The sequence below is a fragment of the Parasteatoda tepidariorum genome, chromosome 8, assembly GCF_043381705.1.
Source record: "Parasteatoda tepidariorum isolate YZ-2023 chromosome 8, CAS_Ptep_4.0, whole genome shotgun sequence".
Classification (NCBI taxonomy): domain Eukaryota; kingdom Metazoa; phylum Arthropoda; class Arachnida; order Araneae; family Theridiidae; genus Parasteatoda; species Parasteatoda tepidariorum.
The window spans coordinates 5,880,178-5,902,353 of NC_092211.1; the positions used below are offsets into that span (position 1 = coordinate 5,880,178).

The window sequence follows — 22,176 nt, forward strand, 5'->3', positions numbered from 1 at the left end:
TTGATTGTTCTTACGGTGCTGAAGCTGGTTTGCACTTGTTTATGTTCGTGTATCAACTGGTTAAAAATGCAATACGTTAAAAATAAATAGAATTAGGAAGTATATAAACAATCTCCTGCATAAAAACCCATTACATGCATGTTTAACTATAAAAGTAATACCTATAAACTCGTGCAATTTTATTCTATGTCAAATTTTAATTATTAGTTGAAACTATAAAGCTTTATTGTTTTGACGCGGCTGAAACCGGTTTGCACTTGTTTACGTTCGTGTTTAAATGGGTTAACATTGTAATGCAATACGTTAAAAATAAATACAAGTACATAAAAAATCTTCTAAGCAAAACCCACTTCATGTGTGTTTAAATATAAAAGTATTATACATATAAACTCGCTCAAAACATGTCACGGTATTAAAAAACTACAGTGTGTCTCATAATTTGGTCTAATTATTATACTATACTAATATAATACCTTATGTAATAAATATTCTATATTTATATAATATATCATTTAATTTATCCACTCGTCGAATTTATGTTATATATCGTCTAATTTAACCAGCTGATGTTGTTGTTGTTCATTTATGTCGCACTAGAGCCGCACATTGGGCCATTGGCGACGGTCTGGGAAACTTCCCTGAGTATGATCTGAAGACATGCCATCACAATTTTGATCCTCTGCAGAGGGGATGGCATCCCCGTTTCGGTAGCCAGACGACCTGCACGCGAAGTCGAACACGATTGAACAGTTTAACGAGGACCCTTACCGCACACCCTCGGTCCCCAGAAGACTGATCCAAGGGGTCACCCACCCGCACACTGACAGCAGCCAGTGATGCTTGACTATATCTATATAACATATCGTCTCATGTATCCAATCGTTGAATTTATATTATTTATCGTCTCATTTAACCCATTGATACACGAACGTAAACAAGTGCAAACAGTCGATGTAAAAACAATAAAGCTGTATAGAGTATCACCTGATAATTAAGATTTTACATAGAATCTTAAAGTGCGTCTAATAATTTAGTCAGGGACTATAAAGGAAACGTACAACCGAATAGCATTCCTATTGTATTTTATAGAAATTTTGAGCCTTGATAGTCAATGGCAATTTTTTTGTGAATTTTTCATGTTATTTTACTTTACCCTTCATACGAAACTGTACTACAGCTCTAGTCCGGCATGTCAGATGGTCAGTAGTTATAATATCGCATACAAAACCACTGATTTAAAAAAAAAAGGAAAAGTAAAGTTAGAAAAACTGAATGCATGGAAAATAAATTCCTTTAGAGTACTCTAACAACGAAGAAACTCCCATTGTTGCTGACGTATGGATGTTAAGGCAGAGGGGTGCGATAGTTCTTGTTCATCCAGTGGCGCCATCTATGGACAAGAATTCGACTTCTACCACACCCATACGTCACACCCGTTTATAGGGCGAACCCATTCATACATCCATTCATTCATCCACAGATCTTAATTTTGACCTGAATCACTGATAGATCCATCTCCAATTCAGTAGGTACCCAAAGAGGTATTGATTTGTTATTGGAACATGGAGGACTTTGCGACTCGACAGATTTAACGTGTATCAGTCATCTTTTACTACACGGGAAATTTTCGGCCGACGGGGTTCGAACCCACGAACTCTCGGACATGGGCCCAGCTTCCTACCGACCAGAACTCGCATTTGAATTAATGAATAAATGATATAAAAATAAATTTAGACAAAGATTGATTATAAATTTCATTGTGCACGTAGCCTAACACTTTTAAATTTATAAAATGAAAATAACAATAAATTTCAAAAAAATAATTATATACCCTCTAGTATATGTTCTTATTGAGTTAATAATATCCAATATGCAAATGAGAGTGAAAATCATTAAACTGTAACCATCTGATCTTTTCAAAATTAGTTTTGAAGTGAGATTCTGCCGCCACCCGTTAAATTGTTTTCGATCTTCATCCCTTTGCTCTTAACCGTTCATTAACTCCAACTTCAACTTCTATCTGAAATGTTTCAACAAATTTTGAGATACGTATGAGTATCAAAAGACGCCAAAATTTCTTTTCTCCGTTTTATATCTGAAAGGTAATTGTTCTGCGAGTAAACTTCCCACCAGCCTTCTAAATTAGTTCACTTTAATTAGCAATGGGGAGGTTTTAATTTATTATTCCTTATTTAAGAAACTTCTGAACTGTTACTTCTTGGAATAGAATTTCAATTGTACGTGAATGTTCGTTTCTTCATGTCGTGATAAGATTTGGAAAATTAATTTAAATTGTTACTTTAAGTTTGAGAACGTAACTTTCTTATAAGAAATATGCCATTAACCTATTTGCGTCTAGCTATCTCTCAAAAAGGCGGTTCGCTTTTTTTTTCTTCTTTTTTTTTAAAAAAAAAGGAAAAAAAGTAATGTGTTTATTGTTGAGACTTATTTGGTAAATGTTAATAAATGTTTGGTAAATATGAGTCTTTGTAGGATAGTTCTTAAAACAAAGGACAACACAAAAGTGATACTTTTCAAACGTCAGTGAAGGAATAAGCTATTTGTTTTTACTCATATTGATATGTAAATTCTGCAACCATCGTATATACAATAGCACAAAACACGTGTGCAGTCCCACAGTCCAACAGCGAAACTCCCAAATAAAACTTGGCTGTTGTTGTTGTTAATTTACGTTACATTTTATTGCTAGTATGAATGCATTTCGCAAAAATGTAAATAGTGGTCCTGAAATAATCTTTCATTTATCCAGCACTTTTTTGCGTCTCTGCGATACATGACACCGCAATTTTATTCAAACTAGTAGTACTAACGGAAGGGAAGCGACTTTAACAATCATTATTTGCATCTAAAATAGTAAAAATTTCATCTTGCCAAGCTTAAATTACAAAATTTTCAATTTTTTTTTAAATGGAGTAAAATTAATTCTGAATATGGAAAAAAGTTTCAATTGATTTACGAAAAAAAAACTCTCGCTTTGTTTGAAGTTTATGATATTCAAGTTTATAACTCGTAAAGACACATTTCTGTTAAATATGTTTTAGGCAACAATTTCCTGATATCAATTATAAAAAATTAGATACATAATTTAGCTTTCTTTTTACATAAACACAATGTTTTTTTTTTAAATTTTAAACACCATTTCACAGTTTTCTTACGCAATTCAGAAGACGCTCGAGCTCTGTTGTCCAATCGAAAATAAACTTTATAACTTGAGGACGCTTTTGCCGTATCGTGAAAACGCATCACTATTGCAAATATTTACTTTTATAATTCATAAATACAAGGTATTCATATAAAATAGACGTCATAACGCGAGGTACACAAATATATAGAAAATATTTAACTGTAATACTGGAACTATATTGTAAAAAATATTATTCTATTCCATTTTCGGGATTTACTCAGAGATTATTGGGTACTTATTTGGTAAGTCGGCTTTTCAAAATATATTTACTTTTTGCTTATGGCTTTGTGTTGGTTACGAGCTTTTGCTTTGTGGGGCTAGTAGTTATCGACAATGTAAACTTTCATCTATGGAAAATTAACCCATACCATTGAACCGAGTTAACATGGGACTAGGGAATTGTAATTATACTAGGGAATTGTAATTTTATAGTGGTAGACACACTACAATACTCCCCCACCAGAATTTTACCTGCAATAGAATTCGATGAATGGGTACCACTAGTTGATTCATTGCTGTTTTGTGAGAAGCCGGGTGAGCTGTGCTAAGATCACCGTACTCTTTGAGTGCTGATCGTGAGAGCTGTATTAAGTTCACGGTCTTCCTCGCTCCTGTGTTGCCTTTAGAAGTTGATAAAACACATTGTACGTTGTGTGTGATCGAGACTGAGTGGCAACAGCGCGAAGAGGTGAGTAATGTCGCAGTCACGTGTAGCTAGTCAACTGTTCAACGTGGACCATCCGTCGAAGTAGACGTGTTCAGATCGAAAAGGGCGTTACTGTTGAGATAGGCTAGTTCATATCGAAGTGGGAGTTTTGATCAAAGTAGGCAAGTTCACACCACGTCCGGGTCACCAATGTGGAGAGAGTACTAACCACCCTGTCAACCTTTGTCTATGAAAAGGTATCCCACTGTAGAATCGAGTAAGCATGTCTTATATACTAGTGAATTGTAAATTTGTAGTGGTAGACACACTACAGTAACATACATCAAAAGAACAGCAACGTCAAAATGAAAATAGGAAGATTTCGCACTTTTACGTAAGCTTCACTAAGCTCCCGTAAGTAAGATTTGAAGTAACTACGCATGCTAAAGTTATTTTTTAATGCTACATATCTTTATGTTTAGTTGGTGTGATTAACGCTACAAAGACAAGTCTACAAGCGCGCTGTATATAGCTGTTAAATGTTGGTTTCTCTTTAAGATAACTTTCGAACTTAAAACATGAACATCGAATGTGAATTTGACGAAATATATTGATGAAATTTAGAAATGAATCGTGTGATATTACAAAAATTGTTTAAGCGAAGACATACGTCCATTGTAAATGTTTGCTTTGATTTTTTTTGTCAAAGTTAACATAATAGCTCTTTTAACATACGGATTTTTGCGAAATCTCTTATTTTCTCTTACGTAAGTTTGATATTTTTTCACGGGCCATGCATTTTTCACGAGAATTGACGCATGCGCATTAAGAGTGCTCATACACAATTATTTAAAATTTTACAGTCTCTGACCAAATTATTAGACGCACTTAAGATTCCATGCATAATCTTAATTATCATGCAATACTATACAGCTTTTTACCCGACTGAAACCGGTTTGCACTTGTTTACATCCGAGTATCAATGGGTTAAATAAGACGATATATAATATAAATTCGGTGATTGAATAAATTAAACGATATATTATATAAATATAGAATATTTATTATATCAGGTATTATATGAGTATATTATAATAGATCGATCAAATGATTAGATGCACTATAGTTTTATAATAATCACATGTTTTGCACGAGTTCATAGGCAATAATTTGAACATAAATGTAATGGGTTATTATTCAAGAGCTATTTTTATATACTTCCTATTTGTATTTATTTTGAACGTATTGCATTACAATGTTAACCCATTGATACAGGAGTGCAAACCGGTTTCAGTCGTGTAAGAACAACAATGCTGTAAAATATAACAGTATAATTAAGATTTTGCACAGAATCTTTAGTGCGCCAGGGGCTGCATGTTAGGGAGTTAACGTACATTTGCGAAGTTTCCCTCATGAAATGAAGAAGTATGTTACGTGTTTTTAACTAAAAAGTAAATCACCTCTTCTTCGCCAACAGAATGAAAAGAGAATGTTATCTAACAAAAAAATATGTGATTGATGAACTTATTGAATCTTTTCTAAAGCATACATGAGACTCCCCACGAGGGTGCAGTATCCACTTTCTCAATAATAAAAACGATACTTCACCCATCTTTTTGACCATGGGTTATACCTATGTGTAACTCTTTTTCTTCAAGATGCTTCAAGTTTATTGAGCGCAGACATCAGAAAAGAAATGGTGGTTTGAATCATTTCCTCCACAACTTTTCTATTCAATGTCAATCGAAAAGTGTTATGAAAGCAAAGAAATGTCGAGCATTTATTTTTCGATCATTATTGTTTGAATTGTAGAAAAAAAATGGAAATTGATTTCTTTGATATATTGAATAATAATGGAATATTAATGAAGTAGATAGTTCGGAATCTCAAATAATCATTAAAATAACATTGCGTCTATGTATTAACAAATGAAAATGTATTCATCATTTCTCTATCAACTGTTACTTGGATTAGTCTACGAAGGGTCCGAGGGTGGGCGGTATCTGTCCATCAAAGAAAATTAAACTGTTCTACTGTAAAGTGGTCGACTCCACGTGCAGGCCATCGGGCTACCCAAGCAGGGGAACCCACCCTTCTGTAGAGGATCAAAATTGCAATAGCATGTCTTCGGATCATCCTCAGGGATGTTTCCCGGACCGTCGCCAATAGCCCATTGTGCAGCTCTAGTGAGACGTAAATAAGGTACCTACCTATCAAATGTTTTAAAAAATTGATTTTATTTAAATTAGAGAGAGATTTCATAAATGAATGTTATGTTGCAACTTAAAGTATGTATTTCTCCGTGATCATTCTTGCATGTTTTATTTTTAGAATGGTATGTCTTTCAATTTTTAAACGACTCTTAAAAATTCAAAATATGTATATTATTTTAGCTATTTTACTTTATTTTGTCATCTAAAATGAAAGAAACTGCTTATATTTTAATATAAAATAAAATAAACTCAGTGGCACAACAGCCCATGGAGGGCCAAGGCCTACTGTGCCCATCTCAGTTTTCCTGACCTTGGGCTCTGGGGTGCAGAAGCAGATGTTCCGGTTAGGTGGTCAGCCGAACGCGAAACCCCCAATGTTTAGTTCCCAAGCATGATTGATATTCATTTATCGACCCACTGAAGGGATGAAAGGCTGAGTCAACCCGAGGCCGAGGATCGAAACCAGGACCTGTAGCACGGGAGCGCGAAGCGCTACCACTGAGCCACCGTCGTCTATATTTTAATATGCTATTAATAAAAATCCAAATAAAAGGGAAAAACCTGTAGCTTTAATTTAATGCTTTAAATAATGCTTCTAAATTCTGTTTCCACTGAATTAACTGCAGGTTGTTTTACATGCATAATACAATTATTTTAAGTTAAAAACTTTCAAAATATAATATAATATAATATAATATAATAAAATAACAGTAACATAATTTTGTTGCTCTTNTGACAATCATTTTTTGTAAGAAAGAAATAAAATGAGTGAAAATTTGCGAGAAAGAAGCTACTTAAATTTTATACTATATATATATATATATATATATATATACATACCAAATAAAAGAGACAGCATGCCTCATTCATAATGTTCAAAAAATAGAGAAGGATATGTTTTAAAAATGTTCTTACATTGTTCGAGCGAGTCTTATTTTTTCAATTTTAGAAATTGTAGCTTGTGATAAGTTTAGCTGTTCTAATCATTTTCACTTAGAAAGGAGAATGAAACTACATGAGAAATAATTCAACAAGAATTATAATAAAAACTTTGATACTCCAAATAAAAATCAAAAATAATTTAATTATAGAAATGCTATTTACATTAAAAAACAAACAAAATATTTTGTCATTCACCCATCATGTCCCAAAACGACAAACACCCTTTTAAAAAAATAGCAACCCTATAAGCAGACATGTTCGTAAAGTAAGTAGAAGCGGCAACTAGACTAGTCAATGAGATCATGGACGCAAAACATGATGTTTCACGATTTTCTATTCTTCATAAAACGACATTCCCGTAGAGTGGTGACCACCTCCACCTCCAATGTGGACGCCACCACCTCCGTGATGAGGTGGAGGCTTTGTTGTGGGTGGAGCAGCAGTTGTTGGAGGAGCGTCAGTATGTCCACCAAATCCTATACCGTTCTCCAGTTGGATTCCAAAGAATAATTTCTTCTTCAAATCGAATTTCGGCCTGAGAATTGACCTCAGTAGCCCAAACGAAGGCATGATGGTGATGCTGACAGAAGGAGCAGGTGCCGGGGTGGGCTGGTGATGGTGATGGTGATAATAGTTGTCGTTTCGCTGTGATTCGTGCGCGTAGTTTGTTCGGTGTGGGGGTTGGCGGTAGTGGTGCGGGGGTGCTTGATGATGATGAGAGGCTGGTTGTTGGTGTTTATGAGATGGATCTTGTTGATAATGATCTGTAGTTTGGTGGTGATGAGGGGGTTCATGATGGTGACGTGGAGGCTCGTGCTGTTCTTGAGACTCTGTTGATTCATATTTACGGTGTGCGGGCTCAACCTAAGTAACGATAAAAACATGTAAGTACGGTCCCAGAACAAATTATTAGACGCACTATAAGATTCTATGTATAATCTTAATTATTAGGTGACACTACACAGCTTCATTGTTTTTACGCATCTGTTTGCACTTGCTTATGTTCGTGTATCAATGAGTTAACATTGGCATGTAACAGGTTAAAAATAAATACGAATAGAAAGTATATATGAAAAATCACCCGAATAAAACCCCATTACATGTATGTTTAAATATAAAAGTATGTCATATAAACTCGTGCAAAGACATGTAACTATTAAAAAGCTACAGTGCCTTCAATAATTTCATCTAATTATTATAATATACTAATATAATACCTGATATAATAAATATTCTATATTTATATAATATATCGTCTAATCGTCGAATTTATGTTATATATCGTCTATTTTAACCCATTGATATACTAACGTAAACAAGTGCAAACAGTCACGTAAAAACAATCAGGCTGTATAGAGTATCACCTGATAATCAAGATTTTACACAGAATCTTAGAGTGCGTCTGATAATTTGACCAGAGACTGTAAAAAATTAGAAAAAAATTTTTTTAAATAACTTTAACATTCTGCAGTATTTTCAAAGGCATTATTTTTAATATATAACAAAAAATTATTTTAGAGAAAAATAATGATATCATAAGACTATTACATACCGTTGTAGACACTTTCGCATGATATGGAATAAAAGATATTACCGAAAATTCCGTAACATTTTCCAGAAGTAAGCATGATGAAATGTTTTGTTTTGCGTCATCAAGCATTGTTGACATTTGTTACTTGTTGTTTCCCGTTCTAGGGTATTCCCTAGAGGGTCGTTCTAGGGTGAATCTTCATTTTATGCACTCATCCCATATTTTTATAAAAAAATTTTGCTTTTAGGATTTTTGAAGATCGCAGAAAGTTAGGAAATATCACAAAGGTCAAATAAACTGGTGTAGTTATTTTAGGACTCAAAGTTGATTTGCGGTCAAACTGACTGCTCTGGTCATTTGCTTTTTAAATTATTTAACGGATTAGAAGCCTCAGTGACGAAAAATAGCATAACTGAGACGTTAGATGGGAGTTTCATGACATCCAACGTGTTAACGATCAGACTTCAAAATTCAGAGAAATTGCTTTAAGGCTCTTAAATATTACTTCATGTTTGTTAAATGCATTAGAATATGTAAAAAAATGTGTAAATGAACAGAAGTAATGAACTAAAAATATGCTTGTAAATTTAAATATAAATATAATTAAACAGGAATAAGATAAATTAGTTAAGCATTTAGTAAGACATCCTTTTAGTTTTAAAATAATCTACTTTTTGCTTGCCACACAGTTTTCAAATAATTACAGTAAGAAAATTTATTTCCCATAAATATTTATTACTTAGTTAAACAAACGTTAATGATAACTTATTTGCATTCCCTGGCCATTTTATTAGACATATTATAAGATTCTATGTAAAATCTTAAGTATCAGTTGATACACTTTACAGCTTTATCGTTTTTACACGACTGAAACCGGTTTGCACTTGCTTACGTTAGAGTATCAATGGGTTAAATGAGACGATAGATAATATAAATTCGACGATTGGATACATTAGACGATATATTACATAAATATAGAATATTTATTATATTAGTATATTATATCAAATTAGACCAAATTATTAGGCGCACTGTGGTGTTGTAATAATGATATGTTTTGCACGAGTTTATAGGCAATACTTTTAATATTTAAACACACATGTAAAGGGTTTTTATTTAGAAGATTTTTCATATACTTTCTATGTGTATTTATTTTTAACGTATTGCATTACAATGTTAACCCATTGATACACTAACGTAAGCAAGTGCAAACCGGTTTCAGTCGTGTAAAAACCATAAAGCTGTAAAGTGTATCAACTGATACTTAAGATTTTACATAGAATCTCGTAGCGCTTCAAATAATATGGCCAAGGACTACTAATTCCACTCAAAACAGTACATACTAATTTTACAAAACCTATACTCATTTTCTGCAAACGTTCTTTGTGCCTGCATATTATACCTGCATAGTATTTTTTAAACGAAAATTTTTATTATGTCTGCAGTTTATTATGAGGTGTTGAATCTAAAATTGAAATTAAAATTACTTTTCGAAAAAATGTAATATAAGTTATTAACATAGGATATTGAACGAGTCCAATATAAGTTTGAAACTAGCGAAACCAAAAAAGCTTCTTTACTTCTTACAAAAAATTGTAATTAATTGTAATTTAGTATTTAAATAAAAAGTGGAAATTATTTTCCTTATTATATAGAAAACATTTTATTTTTCGTCACTATTTTAAATCGCTTTAAATTAAAATCGTTCGTTAAAATCGAAGTTAAAATCGTTCAGAACAAAAATTGTATACAAATAAGTAACCAATTTTCATGTAATAATTAACCTATTTTTCCAATATCAGTTTTTTTAATCCAAATCTTTTTTCAATTGTTTTTAAGAACATGTAGCAAGTGACGTTTAAATTTTGTCGAAAAATTTAGCTTTTGTATAAAATTTGAATGTTTTTTTTTTAAAATTCCTTGATGTCATATTCCATGAAATTAAGAAAACTGTTTTAAATAATATTTATCCACCTTATCTTCTATTAGAGGTATAATTTCGTATGAAACCTTGAATTTTAACTAATTTTTTTTCTGCATTCTGAAAATTGGCAGTCAAAAAATCATTTAAGTCTTCAATGGTCTGACATTTTTTACTGCATTGATATTTAATTTCTTATTGAACGAAACTCATAAATGGAAAATAATAACAGAAAATACTTCAATATCTTTCATTGGAAAAAAAAATTCTGCCAAGCGGTGAAAAAAATATAATTTCTCTAAGAAAGCGAGAAATGATTTAGTTTCTCTTCTTCCCATATTCAACTAAAAGTATTTTTACGACTAGGAAATTTTTTTTTCATGTCCGCCAAATATTTTTTTTTCTTCTTTTTTCCGCAAAGATTTGTCTCAGAAACTGTAAAATAAAACTATAGAAAATTCCGATAACTGTGCAAAATTCTTTTAAATATTTTCTTAAAATATAAATATATATATTTGATTTCGTTGAAAAATTTTTATAGAAAAAGGTGAAAAATATGGTATTTCAAAGTTTGCAGGTTTTTTTTTTAATATTTTTCATTTTTATAAAAAGCTAATATCAAATCAGATTGAACTTAAACTAACATAAACGAACGAATATTTTCTTTTAATCTCTGACATTACATAGAATTCGGATCTTTTCAGTTGAACTTAAGTGAGAAGTTGACTATCAAACCAATCCAAAATTGAAAATCACTTAATTTTTTTTAAAAAAAGTTTAAGTAGTTAAGTTTTTTTATAAACAGATCATAGAAGACTTCGAAAACATTCGGATGCTTTTAGCAATTGAATGTAAACTCGATTAAATTTAAACTCAATCAAATTCAAAAGATTAAAAGCAGGTTTTAAAAAAGTTGGAAAAATGTGACCCACTCTTCCCTTTTTTAAAAGCTTGTTAATAATAAAAATATAGGAGGGCTTCATTAAATGGCTCCTTATTTTGCTCAAAATAATGTTAATAAATAGTTAAGTGATATGCTTAAATGAATGTTTATAAATTAAATATGTATTTTTTCTGCCCAATTCAATTTTTCTAAATAAAGAATACTAATTTTTCTGCTCAATTTAATTTTTCTTATTAAAGAATACTAATTTTTCTGCTCAATTTAATTTTTCTAAGAAAAGAATACTAATTTTTCTTCTCAATTTAATTTTTCTAAATAAAGAGTACTAATTTTTCGACTCAATTTAATTTTTCTAAAGGAAGAATATTAATTTTTCTGCTCGATTTAATTTTTCTAAATAAAGAATACTAATTTTTCGACTCAATTTAATTTTTCTTAATAGAGAATACTAATCTTTATGCACAAATGATTATTTATAAATTAAATACATAGTTATTTATTCTGTTCAAATCGATATTTTTTTTTAGTTAAACAGTTAAATATTATGCTGAAATTAATGCTCATAAACTAAAGAGTTAATTATTTTTCTGAAATTAATATTCATAAACAAGAAAGAATATATTCTCAAAATACTTTTCCTTTCAAAATACATACATGATGCCTGAACTGAGATGACTCCGTATGTTGGTCAAGTAACAGATCCGATTTGTGATCTTTTCTTCTCGATTTTCTCCCTTTCTTTTTCTTCTTTCTGGGAACTGCCTCTTGCTCCTCCTCATCATCATCATCATAATCATCGACGTCATCCTCTTTCGGAGGCATAGGAGCAATTACTATAAACTGAGGAGACCCGTTACCTATAAAAATTGTATTGCTTTCTTTTAACACATCTTCTCAAATATATGCGCTGTTGGAAATTTCTCGGGGAAAATGGTTCAATAACAATTTATTGAATGGTTATTTTACCGTATTTAATCAAAACAGTCAAATAGCCATCAATAAAATGGTACTCAAACTGTTAAGTTTGAAAAAAACTGTTTATTAACTGTTTTCACCTAATATGGTTAAACAGCCAGAAACAACCCACTAGAACCACCTAATGAAGCTACTTAGTTCTTCGCAACTGCGTACATATCATAGCCGAGCTGGCTTAGCTGACAATTTCGTAACCGGCAGAACTGGAGTTCGATTCCTAGTGTAGACACCACAAAGTTTTCTCCATTCCCTTCAACACATGAAGAATTTCCAGTGTCCGGCACTCTCCAATGCCCATTACCTTACGAAACGACGAGCTCTTATGTCTAGATAAATAATTAATTTTTTTTCTTATGTTTTTGAAAAATGCTAGTTGTAAATGGTTAAAAAACCGTATAGTTTTGTGTTCATGGTTTTATAACCATTTTTTTTGTAAATGGTTTCAAAACCATAAAGGAAAAAAAAATGCTCTTCACCGTAAACTTTACGGTGTATCGGATGGTCAGAGAGCTGCCAGTTATTTTACCATAATTTTAGAATGAAAATTTTAACAGTGGGGTGGCGTATTGTGCGAAAATAATATTAAAATATGTTCAATAAAAAAAAAGCAGAGCTCCCAAAACAAAAAGCTCATAATTTGATCTAATAATATAAGATATTTCTTCTAACATTATTTTCAGAATACTTATTAAAACTTTAAGAAAAAAAAGCATACAAGTAGGAATCGAAATTAATACTTAACTGGGAGAAAGAGCAGACACGCTATGTTAATCTGTCCGTAGCGCAGAATTACAGTGTCAACATAATAAATGACATCTTTTAAATGGAAGGCAACAGAAAAACAGTTGAACGAGGATTATCAAACTCAAATGAAACATGCTTTAGTGTTTATTACAATCACTTTCCCCGACTGTAATGAGTCAGGTGGCTATAGTATATTTGTCTTTTTTTTCTAACTTAAATATTATTTGCCACCTTTATTGCGTATATTTTTTGTTTTCATTTTTGATAAGTTTTCTTAAGGTAAGTACGATCTTTATGTCTGCGAAATGTTTATCTAAAAGGATTTGTATTTTATTTTATTTCGCAACTGTCGTTGAACAACCCACCCAATTTCGAGTTTACAACTACCAACGTTCAACTCCGTAGCATTGTCATTTTGAACGCGATCCAAAAGACAAAGGAACTCCTGGATCAAGTAATCGGGCAAATGTACCTTCGTGGTGGACTTTATGATTGAACTAACGCACACAAGCGTTACACGGAAAGGAAAACCACGAAAATCTCCCGTGATTAGCCTGGCGGAAAGAGGACTATCCAATGATCCGTCTACCAGTGAGATTAATAGACGGTAACTATGTTTTATAGGCACTGGAAAACTTATTAGACTGATAATTGTTTTTTCAAAACTTTAAAGATCTAGAGAAATTGAACAGAAGTTTTGCCTAACAAAACTTTCCACATGGCAGTCATTTGAGAGTTGAAGTCTTGTTTTAATAGAGACAAAACAGTACAGAGGCATAACTTTTTTTGTAGCCGCGCTGGCTGAGGGGATAGAGCGTTCGCCTTCCAATGAGGTGAACCGGTTTCGAATCCCAGTCGATACAAATTGCGCAGCCGACTTGCAGCGACCACAGTACTGACGTGAAATATCCGCAGTGGATCATGGGTTAGAATCCCTTTGCCGTAAGGGTAACCGTAGTTGGTTCTCGTGATCTTCCTTTCCCTGTGACGCAACTGTGTGTTAGCTCCATCAAAGAGTCCTCCACGAAGGCAAATTTCTCTCAATACTCGATCCAGGAGTTCCCTTGTCTTCTGGATTAGGTTCGAAATGACAGGGCTACGGAGTTGAACATGAGTATCCGTAAGCCCATAAAATTGGGTCGGCTGTTCAACGACGGTTAAGATAAAAGTAAGAGTATAATTGAGAAAAAACTTAATTTTTTTAACTGTTTCCTTACCAATTTTTTTTAAGAAAAAAAAGCAAAAAATCAACATATTTTTTTTATTTCATTAATAAACATTTCTATTGACGAACTCTGCTATGCCCGAGTTTACTTGGGATAGTAAATATTTGCAATATATACAAACCCGAGTTAAGTCGGGATAATTCAAGGAAAACGTTAATTAACAGTGATAAATATAAGTTTAAAAATAAATCTTTAAAAAAAATTTATTGCCACAAATAATTACCGCTTTTTCCTTTGCTGTCAGACAAAATTTTCTGCAGAACATTCACGGAGTCAGGGTGCGGCTTCCTGGGATCGAGAAACTCTTCCTTCGGTTTGTCCTCTGGCACATAATGCACGACGTACAGTGGATCTTTGTCCGTTGATGTTGCTTCAGGTGGAGCTGGCAACACTTCCACGGATCCGGGACTGGGAGCTGTAATCAACTCTCTGTCATCCGGCACGATATCCGGCCCAAGTTCATGTTTGTTCATCGAAGCTCCGATGGGCAACTTCGCACCGAATCCCAATTCATCTTTACGCTTGCCAAACCAATCGGGATGCTTTCCATTTCTCAAATAACTGTCCTGCTGAATATAAATAAAATTGACTTATTATTTAGCACAATTACCCGATATTTTTACTGCTTTTTATTTCAAAAATATCAAAAATATTATCAGGCACCTATTCGACGCAATATGAGATTCTATGTAAAATTTTAATTATCAGGGGATACTATACAGCTGTATTGCTTTGACGCGGCTGAAACCGGTTTTCACTTGTTTACGTTCGTGTATCAATGGGTTAACATTTAAATACAATACGTTAAAAATAAATACAAATAGGACGTATATAAAAAATCTTCTGAACAAAAACCTATTTCATGTGTGTTTAAATATAAAAGTATTATATATATAAACTCGTGCAAAACATGTCATTATTAAAAAAACTACAGTGTGTCTAATCTTATATAGGTCTAAATATTATAATATACTAAGATAATACCTGATATAATAAAGATTTTATATAATATATCGTCTAATTTTTCCAGTTGGTGAATTTATATCATATATTGTCTCATTTAACCCATTGATACATGAACGTAAACAAGTGCAAACCGGTTTCAGTCGCATTAAAAACAATAAAGCTGTTTAGTATCATTTGATAATTAAGATTTTATGTTGTTGTAGTTCATTTACGTCGCACTCGAGCTGCACAATGGGCTATTGGCGACAGTCTGGGAAACATCCCTGAGGATGATCCGAAGACATGCCATCACAATTTTCATCCTCTGCAGAGGGGATGGCATCCCCGCTTCGGTAGCCCAACGATCTGCACGCGAACGGTAGAACAGTTTAACGAGGACCAATACCGCACACCCTCGGTCCCTACGCAGACTGATCCAAGTGGGTCACCCACCCGCACACTGACCGCAGCCAGTGATGCTTGACTTCGGTGATCTGCTGAGAACCGCGTTTTAACGATCAGTCCACTGCGGGACGATTAAGATTTTACATAGAATCTTACAGTGCCTCCAATAATTTGGATAGGGACTGTAGATGGCGACACTGGAGAGCAAGAACAATCGCAGCCCCTCCGCCTTAATAGCTGATGACAACAACAACAGCAGCATATCATTCAAATCATGTTGCATTTAAACATTAAGAATGTTAAACATTAAGTATAATTTATGTTTCGGAGTATTTATTATATTATGTGACTGAAGTAATAAAAAAGAAAACTTTCAAATTCTGCATTCCTCTCCAATCCTTAATATTGTCCATAATGTTTGGAAAACGACATTTTCTGCTTTCAATTATTCAACTTAATCTTTTTATGATCCATGAGTTAAAGAGAGAATTATTCAGAGTTAAGATTCAAAGGAGAATCAGAAAGTATGATAAATTGATAAAACGTATTTTTTAAAAAAAAAAAAAAACAGTTGATTTCTCTTATTTAAAGAAGTCTTCTTTAGTACAAGAATTAAATGTTTTTAAACTATACTTCCAAGTAAGAAAAATAAATAAAAATGGAAAATTTGAACTCTTTTTTCTCCGTGAAATTTATGGGGTTCAGGTAAAAATATTGAGATGATGTCACTGAGTAAAAAACAAATTATTTCTACTCCGTTAAAAAACAGTATATTTTACCTTAATCTATGAAAAAATATAGTTACTGAATAAATATTCTATTACAAAAAATATTCTTAGGGTATTTCAACTTTTGCTAAGCCCATTAATATATATATATATATATATATATATGAAATAGAAAATTAACTAAGAAATTTAATGATATTGGCACAAAATTTAGGTCCATATACCATAAATGAATTATTAAAATTCTAAAATGTGCTCTAAATGATCTCAATAGTTTTTGTCTAAATGTTTTCAATTGATTATCTTTAGGTCTATTTGCAAAATGGAAATGGCTACTTAATCAATACTTTTTCTCAATAATAAAAACACTATAAACGGCAATAATAATTCAACTAATTTTTCTAAAATTAATTATACTATTAGACAATTTCAGGTGAATTTTGTGGTAACTCCCATAGAAAACGTTAATAATATATATTTATCTCTGGAAAAAAATTCTGTTTCGTATTTTATTAAATATGGAATTGATAAATAAAAAGAATTTCAAACTAAGTAATTTAAAATAATATTATCATAAAGTGTTTAACTTTCTATTAGTGATTAAATACTAAAATCATTTTCCATGTTTAATAACAATTCCATACAATTTCCATGTTTAATAATTTGCCCAAAATTTCATACAATATCCGTTATAAATTTCGAAGGATCACTTGTGGTTCTGATATTTATCTAACTTTACCTGGTACTATATTCTCTTATTACTTAAGAATATTGTTAAAGAATGTTTTATATGGGTTTTTATCTATCGGCCTATTTTAGAANGGAAATAATAAGTAAAAAAATAACAAACAACAGTTTTTTTTTAAAAAAAAAAAAGGGGGATGAAATTTTATTTAAAAAACCGGAAAGAAAACCGGAAAAAAAAGAGGTATAATCTTTTCATCAGCCCACACGATTATATCCGTAAAACAGAGTGCTTTCTGATCCCTTTTTTCATATGTCTTTAATTTTTCTTTGTTTTATTCTTCTTTTTGAACTTATCTAATGGTTTCTGTTTACTTGCAGCTTAAGCGCAATAAATGAAACTTATTGTTTTACTTAACTTTCTTCGTGTTTTCTTGTATTTATTTATTTATTATATATATATATATATAATGATGATATAGATCTAGATAGATAGATATCTAATGATAACCCAACTGATAATTATTATAATCCTTTGCAGAGAGCCGTAAAGGCTCAAGGGGATAGAGCGTTCGCCTTCTAATGAGGTGAACCGTTTTCGAATCCCAGTGATGGCTGGTCGATACGAATTCCGCGTACGGCTTGCACCGACCACAGTGTTGACGTAAAGTATCTTCAGCGGTTGACAGATCATGGGTTAGAGTTCTCTTGTTGTCAGACTAACTGTTGGGGTATTCGTGGTTTTCCTCTCCATGTAATGCAAATGCGCGTTTTTTTTTCACGAAAACTGATTTTGTCAAATACTTGATCCAGGAGTTCTCACGCCTTCTAGATTGCGTTCAAAATTACGAGACTACTGAGTTGAACATTTGCAGTCGTAGACCCCGACACTAGGAAGGCTGTTTTAATAATATCCTTTGCAAAAATATTTTTTTTAATTCATTTAAACGCCAACCCATAAATATCTCGGTGGTATGTGATAAAATGGACTAATTCCATTTTTAAAAATAACGGCTCATTAACTAACACAATTGTTTTAGGTTGAGTCCACGCTATATTTAATTGAATAAATAAACAATGAATTGAAAAACTCACTCATTCGATTAATTGTGGTCAAAGCGTTTCATATGCGTTCATTTTTCTAAACATTCTTTTTTAAAGAAAAAAAAGAAGCGTTGTCACTTTGCTTTAACAGTCACGGACTGCGATAAATTTCCCTTTCGCGTCATTCACTTTCAAGAACTTACAAAAAAAAGGTTCGTCATTTTCAATTTGTTCGAAAAAAAAACTGTTCCTTTTTCTCGCATCGTTGACTACACATTTTCCTCACTCATTTGTTGACAGATTATTAGCTGATTATTAGCACTTTATTATCCGAACATTTTGCACTAACCTGAAGCTAAATGTTTACTTTTGAAAACGATTGTTTTAAATCTTCGGCTGTTTACTGTCCCAAAGGAAAAATTTTGTTTTTGTACATGATTTGATTTTTCTTTTTTTTTTTTTTTTTTTTTNTTTTTTTTTTTTTTTTTTTTTTTTTTTTTTTTTTTTTTTTTTTTTTTTTTATAGCATAAAATTTTGAGAGGATACCACCATTCTACAAGATTCAACAAATATATAATAAAGCATGACAATGCAGAAATGTACAAAACGCAAAATAAAAAAATAAAGAACTTTAATATCAAAACAAAATATTAATTACAAAATCAGAAAGAATTTTCCACCTTAGACAAGTTTTCCGGCAATTTGTTGTTTTATTTAAATAGTTACTTCCGTTTTTAGCAGATTACAATGTATACAAATTCAATTAATGTTATGAACTTCAGGTTTTTCCGGGAGTTTGAAAGTTTACCGTTTACCATTTCTCTTACAGCTACATAAAAAAAAAAGCAGCACAGAAACATCTTAACATAAATGCCATATTCTCAATGATTAGTGGTCAGAAACTCAAACTGAATCTGAATTTTATTTTTAAATTTTTTATGTTATTAAAATTCACTAAATCAGTTTTAAAATTTAAGAGACAGGTATCTAAATGAAGAATTGACAGAAATCTACTTCGTGAATCAACGGTGACAATATAGAAAAAATATGATTCACTACAAAATGAAAAAATTTTGATCGCCTTGCGGCAATCACAGGTTGCCCATTTTGTTATCTTATTTATTTATTTTATTTTTGTAAAGAAGCTTCATTTATTTTTTCATCTTGAACATCTTTAACTGTTAATCCAGATCTGATCGGTACACAATTTCGCAGACATATTTAAATGCAGATCAGACACATTCTGTGCTAATTCTTCTAATGACTGAATAGACATTGAACAGCCAATCGAGATCATTACTAACATTTTCGGATAGGTACAATGGTTTTGGATGGAGATTGTAAGCTGCATCATACACCCGTTTCGGATTTATAAATTCATACATGAAATATGATTTGAAAGCTATATTTTATTTTTTTCAATTTTAAATGAATAGTGAATGAATCATTTATAGTGCGTGGAAGACAGTCTTGAGCAAGTTATTGGGTACGTAGACAATGGATCCTTTTATCCCTAACTGGTGATCAACACCCAGTTCTCGTATTTGCATGAAAGGGATTCGGAGAGCCACCATTCACTCTTTGGTAAGGTTCAATTCTCTCAACCACTTTTGTGAGGGACGGGCTTCATTGCTTGCGTTTGCGAACGGAATCCATACGTTTTTCCATTTGTGTGTAACGCTTAAGGTATTCCCGTCTACGCTCTTAGGCTTCGGCTTTTTCAGCCTCGGTAAGTTTAGGCCTTGGCATCCTTTTTTTCTTGCTTCAATTCCAGCTTTTGGAGCCGTGTCAATCAGGTTTCGACCCTCTACATGTGTGATATTCACCTGAATTAGCAATGAAAACGATCCAGTTTGAACTGTAGGTTAGAATTTCTGATTTTTAATTAAAACAATAGAAACAAAAATATCGTTCAAATGATGAAATTCTCTTTTATTCACAACTCTAGAAGTATTTATGAAATATCTCTGGTCCCATACCTCAAAAATAAATTCACCAACTTGATGCACAACAAAATTAAAAGTGAAAAAAAAAAAATAATTCTAAAAATAGTATCAAACAGCAGCGATCGCCATAGCCACACATGCGCACTGTTTACTATTACTCTTAATTATTGTAGTTGAAAATCGAGGACGCCATGAAATTCAAACTAAGACCCATGTTAATGGGCTAAAAAAACGGACTATTCTGAATAATCTTTGATCTGGATCGGAACTTCATTCCTAATGATTCGGAAAGGTGACCTCAAATATGCTAATTGATTAGTGTTGACGATATTTTAAGTTACTTAATCAGGCATAAAAACGTACTCTTGTATAAACATACCTTTTTTCAACGTATTTCTGACCCTCAAAATATAGAAAGTGTAGCTCGTTCACCAAGAGTTTGCACTTGGCTCCGTCGTCATCTCGTGGTATCTGACTATACTATTTCGCTATTTTTGGGAGAAGGATATGAACAATCTTGAACAAAGTTGCTATCTGGTGATCGTATGACAAAAATATTTATTTCGGAATCTTTATGGGCATTTTTTTAACATTAAATACTTTATAAATTTAATGATATTTCTCTCTTTTGAGGGAATAGTTTGTCCTTTTTGAAACATTTTGCTACAACATATTTAATTAGCTAGACTGACGAAAGGTAAGATCGAAGATGATAAAGCGAAGTAAGTGACTGAAAAAGAATTCACTGTTTGCATTTGGCGCTCATTAAGGGTTGTTTCAATTTCAAGCTCGGAGACGTTTACTCCCGCGCTGAAATAAACTCTTCGTCCGAGGAGGTGGAGCCTAGTGACAACTTCTGGTGAACTAACTATAGCCACAATATGAAAAATATAGCCCCAATAGTTGGATCAGAAAAGCAATCGAAGGTTAAAACCCTAAATATTAATCTTACTTTTTGCGTTTTTCCCGATATCTGTAGAACATTTTAAGCCCATCGAAAATATTTTGCACTTACTCAAAAAATTCGTTCGTTCTCAGACAATTCCAGCCGAGAAATAATATTTAAAAAATAATAATATTTATTATTTTATTTAGCAATAGTCAAAAATTTTTACGTCATTTTAGTGAATGTAGTTTCGAATGGCAAAATTTAAAGTTTGAATGAAGGTGATCGGAAAATTCTCCAAAAATCGAGTTTCAGAATTTTTTTTTTTTTAAAGTTTGCAAAGTAACTGTTCAAACAGAGGGATGTAAATAAGGTACAACTTCTACACTTTATTGCTTAAATGCAATCGTTGGTAATAAAAATTAATTTAATTTATTTTTTATACTTACATTTCCTATGAAACATAATATTTCTTTGAATTGACTCTGCATAAGACTATTACACTATATATAGACTATTAGAAAAAAAAGAATACGGTTTATGATGATGGAGTCTATGGTAAAGTGGTCACATGATAGTAGTGAGTGTACCATATTTCTTAAAAGAAATGTAACTATGCTTTCTTTGATTTTTTTTAAAAATTTAATTAAAAAAAAATTTTTTTCAAAAAATATATGCAAAATTTTAAAAAAAACGTTTTGTATTGTTTAATCACGAAATTAAACTTGTGTGTACTTCGTGAGAGCGATACGTTTGATTTTCGTATCTACAAACATCGCAAAATAATATATTTTTTTATATTTGTCATAACAAGTAATGAATTGAAGGATAGTTTATTACCCTGAAAGGAAAATTTCCTGCCATACTAATTTCTTACAATATGATTCGTTTTACGTTTTTTTTTTAAAGCTCAAGCTTTCAGAAGGATTTATTAATGGTTGACTGGTGACAATGCAGGCTGACACGAACAAAAACTGCCTTCAAATAAAAAAATTTTTTTAATAATAACAGTCTCTAGACAAAATATTAGACGCACTCTAAGATTCTACATACAATCTTAATTACCAGGTGATACTCTATACAGCTTTATTGTTTTTATGTGACTGTTTGCACTTGCTTACGTTAGTCTATCAATGGGTTAAATCAGCCGATATATAATATAAATTCGACGATTGGATACATTTGACGATATATTATATAAATGTGGAATATTTATTATATCAGGTATTAT

At 31.9% G+C, this 22,176-nt stretch overlaps 1 protein-coding gene across 2 annotated transcripts in view; it reads right to left on the reverse strand.

The window, feature by feature from the left end:
* Positions 1-7,128: 7,128 nt before the first annotated feature.
* LOC107440862 (uncharacterized) overlaps positions 7,129-22,176 on the reverse strand; it is a 30,535-nt gene continuing 15,487 nt past the window's right edge. Inside the window, exons 3-5 of one of the 2 annotated variants that reach the window (XM_016053925.4) lie at positions 14,531-14,876; positions 12,017-12,219; positions 7,129-7,870 (exon numbers count right to left, since the gene is read on the reverse strand). In XM_016053925.4, coding sequence (XP_015909411.1) covers positions 7,340-7,870; positions 12,017-12,219; positions 14,531-14,876 — 1,080 coding nt within the window. In that variant the 3' untranslated portion in view covers positions 7,129-7,339. The remainder of the gene's footprint in view (positions 7,871-12,016; positions 12,220-14,530; positions 14,877-22,176) is intronic. The other variant, XM_016053926.4, reaches the window with a different exon arrangement.